The sequence below is a fragment of the Myxine glutinosa genome, unplaced genomic scaffold (genome assembly GCF_964187855.1).
Source record: "Myxine glutinosa unplaced genomic scaffold, kmMyxGlut1.1 SCAFFOLD_3818, whole genome shotgun sequence".
In the NCBI taxonomy this organism is placed as follows: domain Eukaryota; kingdom Metazoa; phylum Chordata; class Myxini; order Myxiniformes; family Myxinidae; genus Myxine; species Myxine glutinosa.
Genome location: NW_027619910.1, coordinates 5,770 through 25,848, shown reverse-complemented (window position 1 = coordinate 25,848; position 20,079 = coordinate 5,770). Strand labels below are relative to the sequence as shown.

Genomic DNA, 20,079 nt, shown 5'->3' with positions numbered 1-20,079 from the left:
AAAGTTTTGGATGGATTATAACAAAAGTAGGTGCATGAGTTGGTTATATGACAAGAACAAGCCGAATTGATTTGCTTCAGGTCTGAATACGTATCCATCCTATCAGTGAGATACAAAACGTAAACTGTTCAGCCTGATGGAGGTATGCTCTCTACCGAGTTCCGTTATCCTTGATTCTTTTTTTTTGTTAATAATTTTGGAGTGCATGTGTCCAACTTTCCATTTGTCTGTTTTGTCTCATTATTAATCAGGAAAGTAATATCAACGCTAAACGGCATGAAGACAAGATAGAAGAATTGAAGAGGGTGCTTGTTGATAAGGATTCGGAAATTTTCAAGTTGAAAAATGAAATCGAGGCTTTTGAAGTGAGTATTTGTCTTCCTATTTTAATTAGAGTTTTTGGTTCCATGTATTATATTTAGATACGAGGCTAACTCAACCTTGTTGGGATAAAATTTAGTAATACTTATTTGTACCTCATTCTGATTACTGCTGCGACAAAAGGTGGATGGTGGTTGTGTTTTCAACATGGATCAACATGTTTCCACAACATGGTGGATGGTGTCTATCTGTTGTTTTGGCTGTAAGAAGGATATCTCAAAAGGTTATGGATGGATTCAGACGAAACTTGGTGGACATGTTGGGTGTATGACAAGGTTGATTTGATTAGATTTAGGTGAAGATCCAGATGCGAGAATTTTTTTAATATTAAAGTGTGTCTTTTGTTTGTGTGTCTTTACCTTCTGTATATTTTAAAGTTTTTATGCCTCCACCCCCGAAGGTGGCCGGAGGCATTATGTTTTCGGGTTGTCCGTCCGTTCGTCCATACGGGTTAAATCTGTTTTTTGTCGGCAACCACATGTCTGATTGAGACAAAACTTTCAGGGTTGGAGCGACGCCTATGCAGAAAGTTTTAAATCATAATTGTGATGTCATAGGTCACGTGGTATGGCAGCCATCTTGGATTAAACGTAAATATAATTAAAATATATATTTCTCAGAAACCGCTGAATGGAAAAATTTGAAAGTTGCCACGTTGTCAAGTACTCCCAATGGGGAACAAAAGCATGATAATGATGGTATCATAGGTGATGTTGTATACCAGCCAAAAATGTTTTAATCGAATTCCTTATCCTAAAAATCTGAAATTGCATGCATTTTTGTATTTAAATGTGGCCCATTTGGACCATTTGTATTTAGATATTAAATGTATGACCTCATAGGTCACATGTTTTGGCAGCCATATTGGATTTAACCTAAAACTTTAAAAAAGCATCTTCTCCCCAAACACCAAATTGATTGACTCAAAACTTTGCATGCGTCATTGACTAGGCGTGGCATTCGTGGCAATTAAAAGTTGATCACAAAAACGTTATTGGTCACATGGTGTGGCAGCCATATTGGATTGAAGGAAAATATGAAATATTTACATCTCTGAAACCATTTACCCTATTGATGCGAAATTTTACAAATGTCATCCAAGACCATTGTTGCATATAGTTTGAAAATGATGACGTCGGTCACGTGTTTTGCAGCCATCTTGGATAGAAAAAAACGACCATAAGCGATCAATACGAAACTTCACAAACATGATCCCCTTCCCATACATATGCAGAGTGTACATCTTTTAAGGTCATATGTCACGTGGTGTGGCGGCCATATTAGCTTGAAAGCCGATATTAAAAAAAAAAATCCTTCACTGATCGATGTGAAACCTGTCATGGCTGGTGAAAATGTGATACTTGAAAACAGCTGAAGGGATTTAAATCAAACTCGTTTATTTTTAGGACAGTGAACGAGGACATCTACCCGTTGTCAATTTTGTCAATTTTCATCCGATTTCCTTAAACTTTGAAGACGATTTGCATATCAGGTCACTGTATTCAACCACTAATTATTTTGAGGTCAAAAGGATGCTCTACTAAGTGCCATTCTACTTTGTTCTGTTTTGCCAAGTGTCGGTCCATGAGTGATTTTTTCATTGTCTGTTTGTCTGTATGTCAGTCGCCTACAGGGCACAATTTTCAACCGATATTCACAAAACTTCACTAAACGGTAGAGTTGGTAATAAGCAAGAAGGCTATTGTTTTTGGGGTCAAAAGGTCAATAGGTCAACATAGGCCAAAGGTTACCAACTTTGTCAAATTTCTAAAATCCTCAATTTTCATCCGATTGACTTGAAATTTGAAGAGCATTTGCATATCTGGTCACTGAATTCAACCACCTCTATCTTTTAGGTCAACATAGGCCAAAAGGTCAACATAGGCTGAATTTCTAAAATCCTCAATTATCATCCGATTGACTTGAAATGTTCAGAGGGTTTGCATATATTGTCACTGAATTCAACCACCAAGTACTTTAGAGGTCAATATAGGCCAAAAGGTCAACATAGGCCAAAAGGTCAACATAGGCCAAAAGGTCAACATCGGCCAAAAGGTCAACATAGGCCAAGTTTCTAAAATCCTCAATTTTCATCCAATTAACTTAATTTGAAGAGGATTTGCATATTTGGTCACTGAATTCAACCCCTAACTGTTGTTGAGGTCAACTTTGGCTAAAAGGTCAACATAGGCCAAATTTCTAAAATCCTCAATTTTCATCTGATTGAGTTGAAATTTGAAGGGGAATTACATATCTGGTCACTGAATTCAACCACCAAGTATTTTTTAGGTCATCATAGGCCAACAACTTATTTTAGGGATTTCTCAAGTATCGTGCTATGCATGACATATTTCTCATTATGACCTTGCCTATTTCAACTGCATCAGTGGTGCCATAAGTGGTGAAAGTTTAGAGGGAGATGAAATTGGATGAAGCATCATAATCTTAGAAACTTACTGTGTAGTTTACCAAGCATAAAGAAAATTCACTGTGGTTTTATCATCGTTGGTTTCTCTATTTGCTCTGTACCAATGATTCATAAAGATAAATCAGGACAGCAGAGAAATACAGCCATGCTCGGCCAACATAAAGCTGTCTTCTTTATTTTCTCTGCTGTGTTGCATTTCATCATGATCAGTTATTTTTTTTAATTGGCAAAATGTGGAGTAAAGGTAGGGGTGGGGAAGTGGAAGGAGACAAGTTGTTACCAAGACATTGTGGAAGATTTTGTCCTGGACATGTACCGCATGCAGGTCGAGGTGGAACGTCTCGACAGCGTGGATGTCGAGCTGAACTCTGAGCGAGTGGCAAAGTCTGCATTAGAAAATGAATGTTCTACTTTACAAAGCGATGTACAAAGGTAAATGTGGTTGGGGTACGGTAGGCGTGTGGATAATGCTTCGTATTGGGGATGGGGTTATTTTTTCATTATTTATTAGCCTGTCCACTGCGCAGCGTGAGACGGGGTTTTGCAATCGCTTTTATGTGTCTGTGCGGGCCATATCTCTTTTTTTATTACCATTTAAGCTTTTGTCAACGAATTTTCAACAATGCTTTATTATGAAAATATGGAGAAGAGAAATAAAAAATTTGCCAAAAGGTCAAAGGTCAGCATCACATAAAATCGTCAACGTTCATCCGATTCAAATTTTAAGAATTTGCATTTTTGGTCACTGAATTGGTTCACCAATCAAAATCCAGAAGCTGATTGTTTTTGTTTTTTGTTTTTTAGATAAAAGGGTCAAAGGTTAAGGTTGCACAAAATTATCAATCTTCATCTGATCGACTTGAAATTTTAGCAGGGATTGCATACTGAAGCCAATTGCTTTTGAGGTCAAAAGGTTATGGTCACCTAAAATTGTTAAAACATTTTTTAAGCTGTCTTCCATATGCTAAACATGATGAAAATAAAGAAGAAGAAGTGTGAATACAAAGCAGACACAGACGGACTTTGCATTTTCAGATGCTTTCTAGTTTACTTTGTGATTTATGTTGAGCAGGTTGTCGTACTACTCCATTTTTCTCGTCTTTTGATGAGACATCACCTCACATTTTGAGACATATGTTCTCTCCAACTTTGAACGATTTACCATTCAAGAAAAGCAGCTCTGTGACACATGTTTGCTTACTTTGAATGAGGAATATCCTCCTGCCAAGTAAACATATTAATTTTATTGTTTTAAACATACTTTTGGTAATGGTATTGTATTGGACTCAACCCACCCCTTTGATTTAGTCTCCAGACAAAGTCGCAGGGCCTCCAGACAGATCTGAATTCCAGCAAGATGGAGGCATTTGAGTTGTACTCATATGTCGTCGCTGCTTGAGGCTCGGAAACTCATTACATTCCTAAGGCACTAGGAGGAGCACATCATTCGGTGCTTTGTCAAGAGCAGCACGTCTTTAGATCCTCTGCTCCACACAATATACTCTTTACTTCATAAAAGGGTGACTTTTCACATTATTTAATGGAAATGACTCAAAGAATGTTGGGTGAAAGATATTTGGTTTATAAATGTCGACTCTCGAGTTTATGCAATGTATCCCAATGGTTTTATTTCAATTTGCAACTTAACAACAAACCACCTTTTAGAGGCCATTTTTCCCCGCAAGCGGGGGTTGGCCTTTTTCGGGAACTGTGGTTGTGGTTGTTGTGCAACTTAACAACACTTGCAACTTATTTCAATTTGATCTCGTACAAGCTTGAAATGACTGAAAAATATGCACTTGATCGAAAAAACCCATCCATTTTGCTTAACCCAACCAGTTTTACCTGCTTGGACACGGCATGGATTTGCTCAGGAAGAGTGTTCCTATTTTTGCCTATGCTAATGATAATAACAACATGCATTCTAAGGCCATTTTCCCCGCTAGAGCGGGGGTTAGCCTTGCGGTCCCCATGACAATCCTCTCCATTTTGCCCTATTTTCTGCATCTCCCCTTGTTAACCCCCTTGCCCGCATTTCTTCTTCCACCATCTTTAGCCAAGTCTTTCTCCGTCTTCCCCGTCCTCTACTTCCTTCTACATTCATTTCCATCACTCTTCTCAACCAGTCACTTTCATCCTTCCTCAACACATGACCAAACCATCTCAACCTGTTCCTCTTCACAGCATCAATCACATGCTCTATTCCCATCATCTTTCGCAATTCATCATTTGTCTTCCTCTCTCTCAACGATACTCCGCACATCCACCGAACCATTCGCATTTCCACCCTTTCCACCCTTTCCACCCTTTCCAGCTTTCGTTGCTGCTCTACGTTCATTACCCATGTGTCGGTCCCATAAATCATAACACTTCTCACACATGCAGCATACACCTTTCCCTTCAGCTTCAACGACACTCCCCTCCTCGTCAGCACGCCACTCAGTTCCCGAAACTTCTTCCATGCACATCTCACTCCAGCAAACGTTGCCGAGTCTGATCCACCTTCTCCATTCAGCATGTCTCCGAGGTAGCAAAATGTTTTCACACCTTCCAGCTTCACGCCGTCTCCAAGATCCAACTCCACATTTCCTCCATCTGCAGCTCCCTCTGTGCACACCTTACACTTGAATGTAGCTGCCACACTGGTTAATGACCCTCTCAAACCACTACATTTTTGATGAACCCACTCAGCGCACAGGTGAAATTGCAAGATTGTAACAAAAACAAAATAGTGATATGCTGTGGTCACTGCTTAACCGACTGTATAGACTCGTACAACTTTTTTATTTAAAAAGATTTCGTGTCCGAGGACACTACCATTTTTGTCAGCCCATTCGTCATCAGAGAGAAGAGACGAGTGGAGTTTTGCTGTATTATTGCTCGGGATTTGTGACACATCACTTTGATCTGAGAGTGGTGCTGTGTGTTCCTGTTACTACAAACAGTCCACTGAATATAACTGTTAACCTAAACCGATCATGTGACTATTTATTTTTGGCATGAAGAGCTTGTCATCCTGGGGCAACATTGTTATCAATTGTTAGGTTTGTCAATGCAGGGCCTGACTTGAGACGCTTTTCCGGTACTTGTAAGAATGATTGCTCTCATATGGCCGCATAACCTGAGACTTGCTGATGTATCGTCGGAAATATTTCGATTGTCTTGCTATCGTTGTTATTCGTGAGGAATATCATTGCTTCGAAACCGCATGCACATGGTAAAGTAAACGTGTCTCCTCCATGTGTCTATAATACGCTTGTTTTACTGGCCTTGGATACAGGTTGCAAGAGGTAGAAAAAGAAGGAAAATGGCAGCGAAAGGATCTCCAAGAGCATGCACGACAAGCAGAGAAGACTGCGGATAATTTGCACTCTGAGGTGCAGGAACTGAAAGAGACGATGAACAGCATGTCTGACCGCTTGGTGGAGCTCTTACGGTGCGTGGTCCAATTTTCACGCATGTTTCTGTCCCATTTATTCCTACTGGAGTTTAGGTGCAGTCATACAGCCCCCCTCCTACCTCATCTGTGATCTAGGTTCAGCCACCCTGTAAATGTCCAAATGTGATACTTTCCTGGTTTGTTTCACTATCAGTTCAGATTTGATTTTAATCAGTTCAACTCTGTTCCTGTTCAAATGACAATGAAGAGAAAATAACATTTACATTACATGGGTGAGGGGTTTAGGAGGACTTTGAGTCATTATAGAGGGGAGGTTTAGGGGTTTTTTGTGTATGTAATATATAGATCTCTTTTAATGGTTAAACAAAAAAAAAAACTTTCAAAAATACATTCTCCCAACAACCATCCTCTTGCTTGATATTTATCTTGCATTTAACTACTGCATTATTAAAGTACATTCAGTACTCATTCTTGTTATCCTATAAGTATTGCTCTTTTATGGCTGACAGGATGGCCGAGAAGTACGCACACTCTCCTCTAAACAACCCAGCCTGGGTTCGGATCTTGACCCAGCTATAAAATGTCATCACAGGCAGGTTGTTTCACAGGCAGGGTGATTCATCAATGTGTGTGCCATTCTTCGGATGGACGTTAAACGGGAGTCTCATCTACCCGCATTAGTTGGTGAACGTTAAATATCCCATGGTGTCCTTCGTGAAGAGTATGCGAGTTATCGCTGGCACCATGAACAAATGTCAAATTCCTTCCCTAACAAACAGAGGGCACTGCATCCAGCGGCACAGCTGCGACCTCAGCTAATGATGCTACTCCGCAGCCTTGTACTGCATATAAACAAAGAAGATTGCTGTTTTGTGTATGTCTGCGTCTTTCACTCATGGCCATGCCACAAATAGACAGGAATGCATCTGACCTCTTATTACAATGTCTGTCTCTCCACCCTATCCCCACATGCAGAGACAAGGATGTACTTTGGCAGAAAAGTGACATGCTGGAGTTTGAGCAGCGCTTGCGTGCAGAAGAGCGATTTGAACAGGGAGATTCAGCAAGCCAGTGCCTTGATTGTAGAAGCACCTTTTCGTGGATGTTGCGCCGCCACAGTTGCAGGTCAGGGCTTGTTGATATCCATGATACCAGGTCTGCCAATGTTGCTCTTGCTTGCCAAGCTTCACAATAAGGGTTGGCCTTAAGCTAGGATGCTGGAATTTGGACACGACAGTGACCAAGTGATTTGGCTGTGAAGGGTATTTTTGATTTATTGATTAATTAATTAATCAATTTATTATTTATTGATTAATCAATCAATTATTTATTTTTTTGATAAATGACTTATTTATTTAATTTCCAAAAAGTTACAGCTTTGGATGAAACACTGGTGGTTGAGGCTATTATTATTAGCCAATGTATCTTAATTGCTATTAGCCAATTAATTATGATATTGGCATAATTATATTAGCAATGCTATTAGCCAATTGATTAAGAAATTATTTTACGATTATTGTTAGTTTATTTATTTAATTATGCAATTAATCAATTATTGTACAACTCTACCTCCCAATACCGTCTCTATGTGCTGCATGGCGGTATTTCCGGACGCCGAAGGCGCCCCGGCAATGCCGCGCGCTGGAGGATGTTATTTATTTATGGGGGTGGTGAACTTTGAATGTATCTGTACTTGTTTGAATTTTCTTTTGTTTTCTTATGTTTGTTTTTCCACATTGTGCTGAGATGGACGTTATTAACATGTGAGAAGTTGCAATTAATTTTGTAAATTGGAAAACGAGACACCTGCCTCTGTGTAATATTGTTGTCATGATCATGGAGAAAAAGGTGTGGATGAAGAAAACATCTCACAAACATTTTGTCAATCAATCATACTGAGTTTAACCTGTCTGGCTTAACTTTAATTGCGGTGTATCATTGTTGAAACGGACACGACAGAGGGTGAGGGCGGTAACACACCGAATTGATAAAAGTGCAGTGCGGACACAGTTAGGCCAAATGTCCTTTTTCTCCATGCTTGTTGCTGTGAATATGACATCGTGACTTTGTCATTGTGTACCCGTGTAGGTTCTGCCGCCGCCCGTTCTGTTATTACTGCTGCAACAACCCCATTCCAGGCCGTGAGGGAGTGTCGAAGGAACGGTGCTGCAAGTCCTGTTATGGGATATACGCTCCGGCCTCTCCGACTAGCAGCTCACAGCCTGGCTCGCCCTGTGCGGAGCATGGTATTGCCACCTACTCGATTACATGGGCTTACACCAACATACGTGCACGCACTAATGGCACGCACTTGTGTGCATGTTCAAATTGGTGGGGGGGTTTAATTGTGGAGTTTTGATCACCGAGCTTCAATATCTCACATGCTTGTTTGGAAACAGAAATGTTTATGCCTTAGGTGGATGGGATGAGTTAAAAGAGGAGTAAAAATGTAGACTTGTGATTATTTATTTATTTGTTGGTTACCCCACGTACGCTAAGTGAAAAGTGAGATTAAGCAAGTGGCTCATGTCTGTCTGTCTGTCTGTCCATCTTATCAGTTTATGATTGAGGAATGGCTTATTTAAATTGAATGTTATATTTTGAACACGAATCGAAACATGAATAGAAAGAAAAGTCGTTCGTTTTGCCGGAACTTGACTGAATTCGTCCCATTCGCACATTCGCAGAGAGGAGTGGGGTAATTTTTAAACAGTGAAGTCGTTTCAATAATTGGCTATGTCCTTCCATCCATCCGTCAAAAATGAAGAAGAACCTTTTTAAACTCCGTATTTAATTTGAAAGGGTTCTAACGTGTAATTCTAGAGCAGGGGTTCTTTACCTTTTTTGAGTCATGGACCCCTTTGAGAATCTGGTGAAAGCTACAGACCCCTCCCCAGAAAAATGCAAATAAGCACATAAACACAAAATTTTGCATACAATGAATAAATTTTATTGCATAGGAAAATTATTTCCTTCACATGTCAAAAATCATAATCATAATCCAAATCCAAATAAAATGGATTCCATAATCATAATCCAAATAAAAAACAATCTTTACAAAGAATATATTGTACACCGCTCCTTTCCTATGCCATCTCCAGGCATTGCAAAACGTCATTGCTGGGCACCGAAGGGGGCTCGGCAGTGACGCACGCTGAAAGGGAGTACTCAGTTTTCACTCTGTTTGTTTGTTTTCTTGTTTTCTCCTTTGTTTGTTTTCTTGTTTGTCCGGGCGATATCTCAGCCATCCTTTGAGCTAGGAGGCTGAAATGTCGGCACAATAGTGTGCAAGTCCTTTGGCAAAAACTGTATTTTTTTGTTTTTTGATTAATCAATTAATTGAGGAGTTATTTAATTATTAGCGATTAATTAAGTACTTATTTAATTAATCAAATTTCCTTTCTCTTCTGACCATTAACTCAAGCACCTTTTGAGTTATGAAGCTGATATTTGGACATGCCAATGACCAGGTGATTTGGCTGCAAGGCTATTTTTGATTTATTAATTAATCGATTAATCGATTAATTATTTAATTATTCGATTAATGACTAAAAATATTTTCTTTTTTAAGTTACAGATTCTGATGAAATGGTGGTGGTTTGTGTTCTGTGACCGAATTGATTAATAATTTAATTTTGTAATTATTATTATTTATTTATTTTCATTATTAATCATTTATTTATTTTCTTTCTCATTTGGCCAATATCTCAGGCACCTTTTGAGCTCGGAAGCTAATATTTGGACATGAGTGACCAAGTGATGTGGCTATCAAGGATATTTTTGATTTATTGATTAATCATTTAATCGATTAATTTTTTATTCATTAATTGATTAATTAATTATTGATTAATCAATTAATTAATTATTTTTTTATTAATGAGTTATTTAATTAAATTTCTAAAAGATACATCTTCGGATGAAGCACTAGTGGTTTAGTTATGCTATTAGCCAATTGATTAAGAAAATATTTTGTGATAATCTTTTATTGATTTTAATTATACAATTAATCAATCAATTAGTGTACACCTCTCCCTCCCAATGCAGCCTCTATGAGCTGCACTGCAGTATTGCCGGGCGCCGGACGGCAATGCCGCGCTGTAGGATATTTAATTATTTGGCATGGGGGCGGTGTACTTTGAATGTATCTCTACTTGTCTCACTTTTTTTCATGCAAAAATCAATGACCATTCCCTGAATAAAATGAAATCTATCCAAATTGTGCAAATTAAACAAAAAATAAACTTCAATTCTGCTCAAAAGTACATTTCAGTGAGAAGGCTGTTGTTGTTTGGCTTCAATAAGAAGATCAAAATGGGGAGTGGTCTTTGACAAGGCAACACGCATGTCATGTTTGACATCCAATTGATTTCTACTTTTCGTTTTGATGGTAGCAAGTGCTGAAAATCCTGACTCGCAAAGATTTGTCATTGCAAACGGAATCGGAGCTCCCACAGCTCGCTTTTCCAGACGAGGGTAGGCTTGTGTCAAGGAACACCAAAATTCTCCAAGACTCTTCGAGTTGAACTCATGTCGTATCATTTCCTTTGTCCTCAGGTCAATGAGGTCATCTTTGGCAAGGTCTGCATCATTAATACAGTTTATATCAGCAAGGAAAGGATTACGAATCCACGTTTCAACTTTAAGGTCATCTGAGCAGAAGTAACCTTCGAAAGAGTTCTGCCGTGTTTCCAGTTGTCTGCACATTTCTGCCTGCAGATAAATTGACAGGGCTTTGTCTCTCTTGACTCCATCCTGCAGAAGCACTTCCTCCAGCATTGGAAAGTTTGCATGGTTGTCTGCCTCCAATCTCCTCTTACACAGTGGCAGCTTGGCCAAAAGAGCTTGTAGGTGTTCAGCAGCATCCATAATGGTGACTGCAGGGCCTTGAATCGAACCACTTACCACATTCATATGGCCAAAAAATCCGCCAAATAAGCCAAGCCATGAATGAACTTCTCCCTGTCAAACTGTTCCGAGAGTGGACTTTCCTTTTCTCTCAATAAAAGTGAAACTTCTGCCCTAAGTTCCATCAAGCGCTTCAAGATTTGTCCTCTGGAAAACCAGCGAACTTCTGTGTGATGGAGAAGAACTTCTAGAAGTCATAACTTGACGACGATGACGACTGTATGTTACCTGACTGTACACTCAGTATCATCCCATTTCAACTTACCTTACAGATCTACTAGTCTTCAGTAAGCAAGAATAAGTACCGTACATAACATCCTGCACATAGAGAAAAAATAAAACTTTTTATAAAAAGCTAGCGAAAATAAATTTTAAATAATTTTTATGCGCCTGGTTCACAGACACCCTGAAGCCCATCCACGTACCCCAAAGGGGTCCATGGACCACAGGTTAAGAACCCCTGTTCTAGAGGGTTCCACAGAGTAATGTTAATGGGTTCTAAAGGGTAACTATCTATCTATAATTCCAGTAATCTCTGTGTGTTTGTTTGTTTGTACGTTTGTTTGTTTGTACGTTTGTTTGTCTGTGACCGCTGTTTCTCGACAACCACGGGTCCGATATACTTGAAACTTGCCAGGTATATTGCTGGGGACCCGAGGATGTGCCTTTTCAAGGTTTCATATTAATCGGACAATTACTTACCGAGCTATGTCCAAAAAACGATTCAACCAATCAGAGAGCAGCGAGCTATCGCGTGTGCCGAACGTGGCGAACACACTCTGCCTCGGATGGCACATTTGAGAGCGTATTCATTTATTTCACGTTTGCAAACTATGTTGGCGCTATGTTGGCGTTAAACTATGTTTTAAAACTAATAAAAACGAATTTGCGATTCATCGTAACTGCGATATACGACCTTCCGGACAGTGAGGACTGCACTTCCGGCATCCAATCACAGAACGCGTTATTGCGTAGGCGTGGCCGATGTGAGAGCGAGCTGATGCTGAGCCCAGCGCGTGCGCCATTACGGTACGTAATTCGATTTCTTCCGGAGAAAATAATAATTTCTCGATAGAGGGGGGATATAAATAGAGGGGGGGACCCCGGGGGGATTGTCACTGTACTCGCAAGCCGTTCGCCGTTCGCTTTGGCGTTGCGAATGGACCAAAACATTTCATGGACCAAACCATTTCATGTAAAGCGTTCGCCGTTCGCTTTGGCGTTGCGAATGGACCAAAACATTTCATGGACCAAACCATTTCATGTAAATAGAGGGGGGGATATCATTTTAGATATAGATATAGTACGGGCATGCCCTAGTAAAGGGTAATTCTGAGATGTAATTTTAAGATGTAATTCTAGTGGCTTCTAAAGGGTAATTCTGAGATGTAATTCTAGAGGGTTCTAAAGAGTAATTCTAATGGGTTCTAAAGGGTAACTCTAAACGGTAATTCTAAAGGGTAATTCTGAGATGTAATTCTAGAGGGTTCTAAAGGGTAATTCTGAGATGTAATTCTAGAGGGTTATAACGGGTTCTAAAAAGTAATTCTGCATGGTTCCGAAGCGTAATTCTAATGAGTTCTAAAGGGTAATCACAAAAGGTAATTATGCTAAAGGAAATTCTAATGGGGTCTAAAGTGTAATGCTAAAGGGTAATTATTCGAAAGGGTAATTCTAATGGGTTCTAAAGGGTAATTATTCGAAAGGGTAATTCTAAAGGGTAATTCTAAAGGGTAATTATTCTAAAGGGTAATTCTAAAGGGTAATTATTCGAAAGGGTAATTATTCTAAAGGGTAATTATTCTAAAGGGTAATTTTAATGGATTCTAAAGGGTAATTATTCCAAAGGGTAATTCTAAAGGGTAATTATTCTAAGGGGTAATTATTCTAAAGGGTAATTCGAAAGGGTAATTCTAATGGGTTCTAAAGGGTAATTATTCCAAAGGGTAATTCTAATTGGTTCTAAAGGGTAATTATTCTTAAGGGTAATTCTAATGGGTTATAAAGGGTAATTCTTCTTAAGGGTAATTATAATGAGTTATAAAGGGTAATTATAATGGGTTCTCAAGGGTAATTATTCTTAAGGGTAATTCTGATGGGTTCTGAAGGGTAAATATTCTAAAGGGTAATTATTCTAAAAGGTAATTATTCTAAAGGGTAATTATTCTAAAGGATCATTCTGATGGGTTCTAAAGGGTAATTATTCTTAAGGGTAATTCTGATGGGTTCTGAAGGGTAAATATTCTAAAGGGTAATTATTCTAAAAAGTAATTATTCTAAAGGGTAATTCTAAAGGGTAATTATTCTAAAGGATCATTCTGATGGGTTCTAAAGGGTAATTATTCTTAAGGGTAATTCTGATGGGTTCTGAAGGGTAAATATTCTAAAGGGTAATTATTCTAAAAGGTAATTATTTTAAAGGGTAATTCTAAAGGGTAATTATTCTAAAGGATCATTCTGATGGGTTCTAAAAGGTAATTATTCTAAAGGGTAATTATTCTAAAAGGTAATTATTCTAAAGGGTAATTATTCTAAAGGGTAATTATTCTAAAAGGTAATTATTCTAAAAGGTAATTCTAAAGGGTAATTATTCTAAAGGATCATTCTGATGGGTTCTAAAGGGTAATTATTCTTAAGGGTAATTCTGATGGGTTCTGAAGGGTAAATATTCTAAAGGGTAATTATTCTAAAAGGTAATCATTCTAAAGGGTAATTATTCTAAAGGATTATTCTGATGGGTTCTAAAGGGTAATTATTCTTAAGGGTAATTCTGATGGGTTCTAAAGGGTAATTATTCTAAAGGGTAATTATTCTAAAAGGTAATTATTCTAAAGGGTAATTCTAAAGGTTCAAAAGGGTAATTACTCTAAGGCCGAGAAAAATATATTTCCGGTGTCTGGTCAGCGTGCGCATCGATTTTGAACCTGCGCAGCAACAATTGTTTCTTTTGTTTTTTTTCCAAAGTGACCGACAACAGCGCGTGCCTGTTGTTGCCGGGCCGGCGCGCTATCTCGGGAAATACGGGTCTGTGAGGGTCGCCATTGGTATCGACGTTCGCGCACGGTTCTCCCCTACAAAACTACGTTTAGTTTGTCCAAATCCAACCAGCCGTTCCAAAGATATGAGTAGTTTTGTGTGCCGTGCCGTCATGAATCCAATCGGCTGGATATTGTCATTTATTGAAACGAAGACGTTCTTTGTCGGGTTCAGGTGAAGCAACCAGAAGGCCTAGAGAACTTCGGGTGGTCTCGTTAGTTAGGCCTGGATCCTATCTCGTTTGTCATGAAGTTGTAAGTGTCTGTGATAATCTGGTGGACTGGGAGAAGATATCGTGGGAGACCATCGGCATGTGAGACCACTTGCGCATGCGCAGTGTTGACGCGATCGACGCATTGGAATGTTTAACGGTACGGCGAGGCGATCTCGAGAACGAAATGGCAGTCTATAATATGCTTGAAGAACTTAATGATTTTCAGAATAAATACATTTTAAAATAACTTAAGCTTGTGTTCATTATTTACAAAAAGGCCGACCTGTCCCAATGTCCCATTGGCTATCTTTAATTTCTCTCTGGACGTTGCCACGGCAGATGAGGACGACAGCAAGGCATGAGGACACAAAAAACATCTTTATATGACTGTGCAATCCATGCTTTTCAAAAAAAAAAAACCGCATTGCCACATGAATTCTGGAACTTTGGTCTGACCGGAGACCAGCAATATATTTTTTTCGGCCTATTAAGGGTAGGTTTTTTTTTTTTTTTTTTTTTTTTTTTTTTTTGTTGGATACAAGATTGCGGCTCGTGTAAGAGCTAACATTAATCACAAAAAGACAAACTGACACATAAAACAAGGTAGAGGGAGCGGGAGACAAGATGGGGAGAGAGAGGGAAGCACACAAGCACAACAGAGAGCAAGGACATCGGGAGATCTGTGGGAGGGAGAGGGCTTGGGGGGAGGAGGCACGGGAAGGGGGGGGGGGGGGGGTGGGAGAGGTATAAAACACACGGACATTGCGAGGACTTCCAGGAAAGAAGTCGAAATTTCAAAAAAGTGGATCTGGGGTGCATTAACGGGGGTAGAAAATATCAAGGTTTTGGATGGGGGAAGACAGATGGTGGTGAACAGCTGTTTTGAAGACCTGGAGGGAGGAGTGGGATTGAAGAGAGTGAGGGAGTTTGTTCCAGAGGTTGGAGAAAAGAGGGATGAAAGAGTGAAGGTGAGCAGAGAGTCTTGATTTTGGCAGTTTTACCAAAAGAGGGCTGCAGGCAGCTCTTGTGCGGATGAAAGCCTTGTAAGTTATTCTAACGAATAATTCTGAGGCGTTCTAAATGTTGATTCGAGGCCGTTATTGTCCCCCGTCGTTCAGCGGAGCGAAAGGGGGACTATGGCTTTCCCGTCCGTCCGTCCGTCCGTCCGTCCATCCGTCCGTGCGGGCGTGCGTGCGTAAGCGAAGGACCGCATTCGAATTTGGTGTGTGGGTGCAACCCACGTCAAAATCCAAGATGGCCGCCGCCATGTATGTCTGATGCCATGTATGTCTGAACCTTGTAACCTGCATATCTTTAAAAATAAGCGAAGTACCAACTTCTAATCTGGTGTGTGGGTGTATCTCGGCATAAGGAAGAACGCCATTGAAACTTGGGTCGCCACGTCAAAATCCAAGATGGCCACCGCCATGTATGTCTGAACCTTGTAACCTGCATATCTTGAAAAATTAGCGAAGTACCAACTTCTAATCTGGTGTGTGGGTGTATCTAGGCATGAGGAAGAACGCTATTGAAAATTGGGTCGCCACGTCAAAATCCAAGATGGCCGCCTCCATGTTTGTCTGACCCTTGTGAGCGAAATATCATATCATAGCATGTTTTCTGCGTGTTCCACTTTGTCAACTCACATCACTTCCCCGACGGGGGACCTAGGCGTAACGCTTGTTAAGGATGATTCTGAGGCGTTCGAAAGGTTGATTTGAGGCCATTATTAAGAATGATTCTGAGGTGTTCTGAAGGGTGATTCTGAGGTGTTATAAAGGTTGATTCTGAGGTGTTATAAAGGGTGATTGTGAGGTGTTATAAAGGTTGATTCTGAGGTGTTATAAAGGGTGATTGTGAGGCGTTCTAAAGGGTGATTGTGAGGCGTTATAAAGGGTGATTGTGAGGCGTTATAAAGGGTGATTGTGAGGTGTTATAAAGGGTGATTGTGAGGCGTTCTGAAGGGTGATTCTGAGGCGTTCTGAAGGGTGATTCTGAGGTGTTATAAAGGTTGATTCTGAGGTGTTATAAAGGGTGATTGTGAGGCGTTCTAAAGGGTGATTGTGAGGCGTTATAAAGGGTGATTGTGAGGCGTTATAAAGGGTGATTGTGAGGTGTTATAAAGGGTGATTGTGAGGCGTTCTAAAGGGTGATTCTGAGGCATTATAAAGGGTGATTCTGAGGTGTTATAAAGGGTGATTGTGAGGTGTTATAAAGGGTGATTCTAAGGCATTATAAAGGGTGATTGTGAGGCGTTATAAAGGGTGATTGTGAGGCGTTATAAAGGGTGATTGTGAGGTGTTATAAAGGGTGATTGTGAGGCGTTATAAAGGGTGATTCTAAGGCATTATAAAGGGTGATTGTGAGGCGTTATAAAGGGTGATTGTGAGGCGTTATAAAGGGTGATTGTGAGGTGTTATAAAGGGTGATTGTGAGGCGTTATAAAGGGTGATTCTGAGGCATTATAAAGGGTGATTCTGAGGCATTATAAAGGGTGATTCTGACGTGTTATAAAGGGTGATTGTGAGGTGTTATAAAGGGTGATTCTAAGGCATTATAAAGGGTGATTGTGAGGCGTTATAAAGGGTGATTGTGAGGCGTTATAAAGGGTGATTCTGAGGCATTATAAAGGGTGATTGTGAGGCGTTCTAAAGGGTGATTCTGAGGCATTATAAAGGGTGATTCTGAGGCATTATAAAGGGTGATTCTGAGGCGTTATAAAGGGTGATTCTGAGGCGTTATAAAGGTTGATTCTGAGGTGTTATAAAGGGTGATTCTGAGGCGTTATAAAGGTTGATTCTGAGGTGTTATAAAGGGTGATTGTGAGGCGTTATAAAGGGTGATTCTGAGGTGTTATAAAGGGTGATTCTGAGGCGTTATAAAGGGTGATTCTGAGGTGTTATAAAGGGTGATTCTGAGGCGTTATAAAGGTTGATTCTGAGGTGTTATAAAGGGTGATTGTGAGGCGTTATAAAGGGTGATTCTGAGGCGTTATAAAGGGTGATTCTGAGGTGTTATAAAGGGTGATTGTGAGGCGTTATAAAGGGTGATTGTGAGGCGTTATAAAGGGTGATTGTGAGGTGTTATAAAGGGTGATTGTGAGGCGTTATAAAGGGTGATTGTGAGGCGTTATAAAGGGTGATTCTGAGGTGTTATAAAGGGTGATTCTGAGGTGTTATAAAGGGTGATTGTGAGGCGTTATAAAGGGTGATTCTGAGGTGTTATAAAGGTTGATTCTGAGGCGTTATAAAGGGTGATTCTGAGGCGTTATAAAGGTTGATTCTGAGGTGTTATAAAGGGTGATTGTGAGGCGTTATAAAGGGTGATTCTGAGGCGTTATAAAGGGTGATTCTGAGGTGTTATAAAGGGTGATTGTGAGGCGTTATAAAGGGTGATTGTGAGGCGTTATAAAGGGTGATTGTGAGGTGTTATAAAGGGTGATTGTGAGGCGTTATAAAGGGTGATTGTGAGGCGTTATAAAGGGTGATTCTGAGGTGTTATAAAGGGTGATTCTGAGGTGTTATAAAGGGTGATTCTGAGGTGTTATAAAGGGTGATTCTGAGGCGTTATAAAGGTTGATTCTGAGGTGTTATAAAGGGTGATTGTGAGGCGTTATAAAGGGTGATTCTGAGGCGTTATAAAGGGTGATTCTGAGGCGTTCTAAAGGGTGATTCTGAGGCGTTATAAAGGGTGATTCTGAGGCGTTCTAAAGGGTGATTCTGAGGCGTTATAAAGGGTGATTCTGAGGCGTTATTAAGGATGATTCTGAGGCGTTCTGAAGGGTGATTCTGAGGCGTTCTGAAGGGTGATTGTGAGGCGTTATAAAGGGTGATTGTGAGGTGTTATAAAGGGTGATTGTGAGGCGTTATAAAGGGTGATTCTGAGGCATTATAAAGGGTGATTCTGAGGTGTTATAAAGGGTGATTGTGAGGCGTTCTAAAGGGTGATTCTAAGGCATTATAAAGGGTGATTCTGAGGCATTATAAAGGGTGATTCTGAGGCGTTATAAAGGGTGATTCTGAGGCGTTATAAAGGGTGATTCTGAGGCATTATAAAGGGTGATTCTGAGGCGTTATAAAGGGTGATTCTGAGGCGTTATAAAGGGTGATTCTGAGGCGTTATAAAGGGTGATTCTGAGGCGTTATAAAGGGTGATTCTGAGGCGTTATAAAGGGTGATTGTGAGGCGTTCTAAAGGGTGATTCTAAGGCATTATAAAGGGTGATTCTGAGGCATTATAAAGGGTGATTCTGAGGCGTTATAAAGGGTGATTCTGAGGCGTTATAAAGGTTGATTCTGAGGTGTTATAAAGGGTGATTCTGAGGCGTTATAAAGGTTGATTCTGAGGTGTTATAAAGGGTGATTGTGAGGCGTTATAAAGGGTGATTCTGAGGCGTTATAAAGGGTGATTCTGAGGCGTTCTAAAGGGTGATTCTGAGGCGTTATAAAGGGTGATTCTGAGGCGTTATAAAGGGTGATTCTGAGGCATTATAAAGGGTGATTCTGAGGCGTTATAAAGGGTGATTCTGAGGCATTATAAAGGGTGATTCTGAGGCGTTATAAAGGGTGATTCTGAGGCGTTATAAAGGTTGATTCTGAGGTGTTATAAAGGGTGATTGTGAGGCGTTATAAAGGGTGATTCTGAGGCGTTATAAAGGGTGATTCTGAGGCGTTCTAAAGGGTGATTCTGAGGCGTTATAAAGGGTGATTCTGAGGCATTATAAAGGGTGATTCTGAGGCGTTATAAAGGGTGATTCTGAGGCGTTATAAAGGGTGATTCTGAGGCGTTATAAAGGGTGATTCTGAGGCATTATAAAGGGTGATTCTGAGGCGTTATAAAGGGTGATTCTGAGGCATTATAAAGGGTGATTCTGAGGCATTATAAAGGGTGATTCTGAGGCATTATAAAGGGTGATTCTGAGGCATTATAAAGGTTGATTCTGAGGCATTATAAAGGGTGATTCTGAGGCATTATAAAGGGTGATTCTGAGGCGTTATAAAGGGTGATTCTGAGGCATTATAAAGGGTGATTCTGAGGCATTATAAAGGTTGATTCTAAGGCATTATAAAGGGTGATTCTGAGGCATTATAAAGGGTGATTCTGAGGCATTATAAAGGGTGATTCTGAGGCGTTATAAAGGGTGATTCTAAGGCATTATAAAGGGTGATTCTGAGGCGTTATAAAGGGTGATTCTGAGGCATTATAAAGGTTGATTCTGAGGCGTTATAAAGGGTGATTCTGAGGCATTATAAAGGGTGATTCTGAGGCGTTATAAAGGTTGATTCTGAGGCATTAAAAGGGTGATTCTGAGGCATTATAAAGGGTGATTCTGAGGCATTATAAAGGTTGATTCTGAGGCATTATAAAGGGTGATTCTGAGGCGTTATAAAGGGTGATTCTGAGGCATTATAAAGGGTGATTCTGAGGCATTATAAAGGTTGATTCTAAGGCATTATAAAGGGTGATTCTGAGGCATTATAAAGGGTGATTCTGAGGCGTTATAAAGGGTGATTCTGAGGCATTATAAAGGGTGATTCTGAGGCGTTATAAAGGTTGATTCTGAGGCATTATAAAGGGTGATTCTGAGGCGTTATAAAGGGTGATTCTGAGGCATTATAAAGGTTGATTCTGAGGCATTATAAAGGGTGATTCTGAGGCGTTATAAAGGGTGATTCTGAGGCATTATAAAGGGTGATTCTGAGGCATTATAAAGGTT

General features: G+C 40.0%; 1 protein-coding gene across 1 annotated transcript; it reads left to right on the top strand.

The window, feature by feature from the left end:
• Nucleotides 1–202: 202 nt before the first annotated feature.
• On the top strand, nt 203–8,669 carry LOC137428993 (uncharacterized; the record flags this gene model as incomplete). The annotated part of the gene is made up of 5 exons (XM_078769664.1): nt 203–365; nt 3,135–3,241; nt 6,090–6,245; nt 7,185–7,334; nt 8,298–8,669. Coding segments are annotated over 5 exons (847 nt in total), but the record flags the coding sequence as incomplete, so codon positions are not given.
• Nucleotides 8,670–20,079: the final 11,410 nt, after the last annotated feature.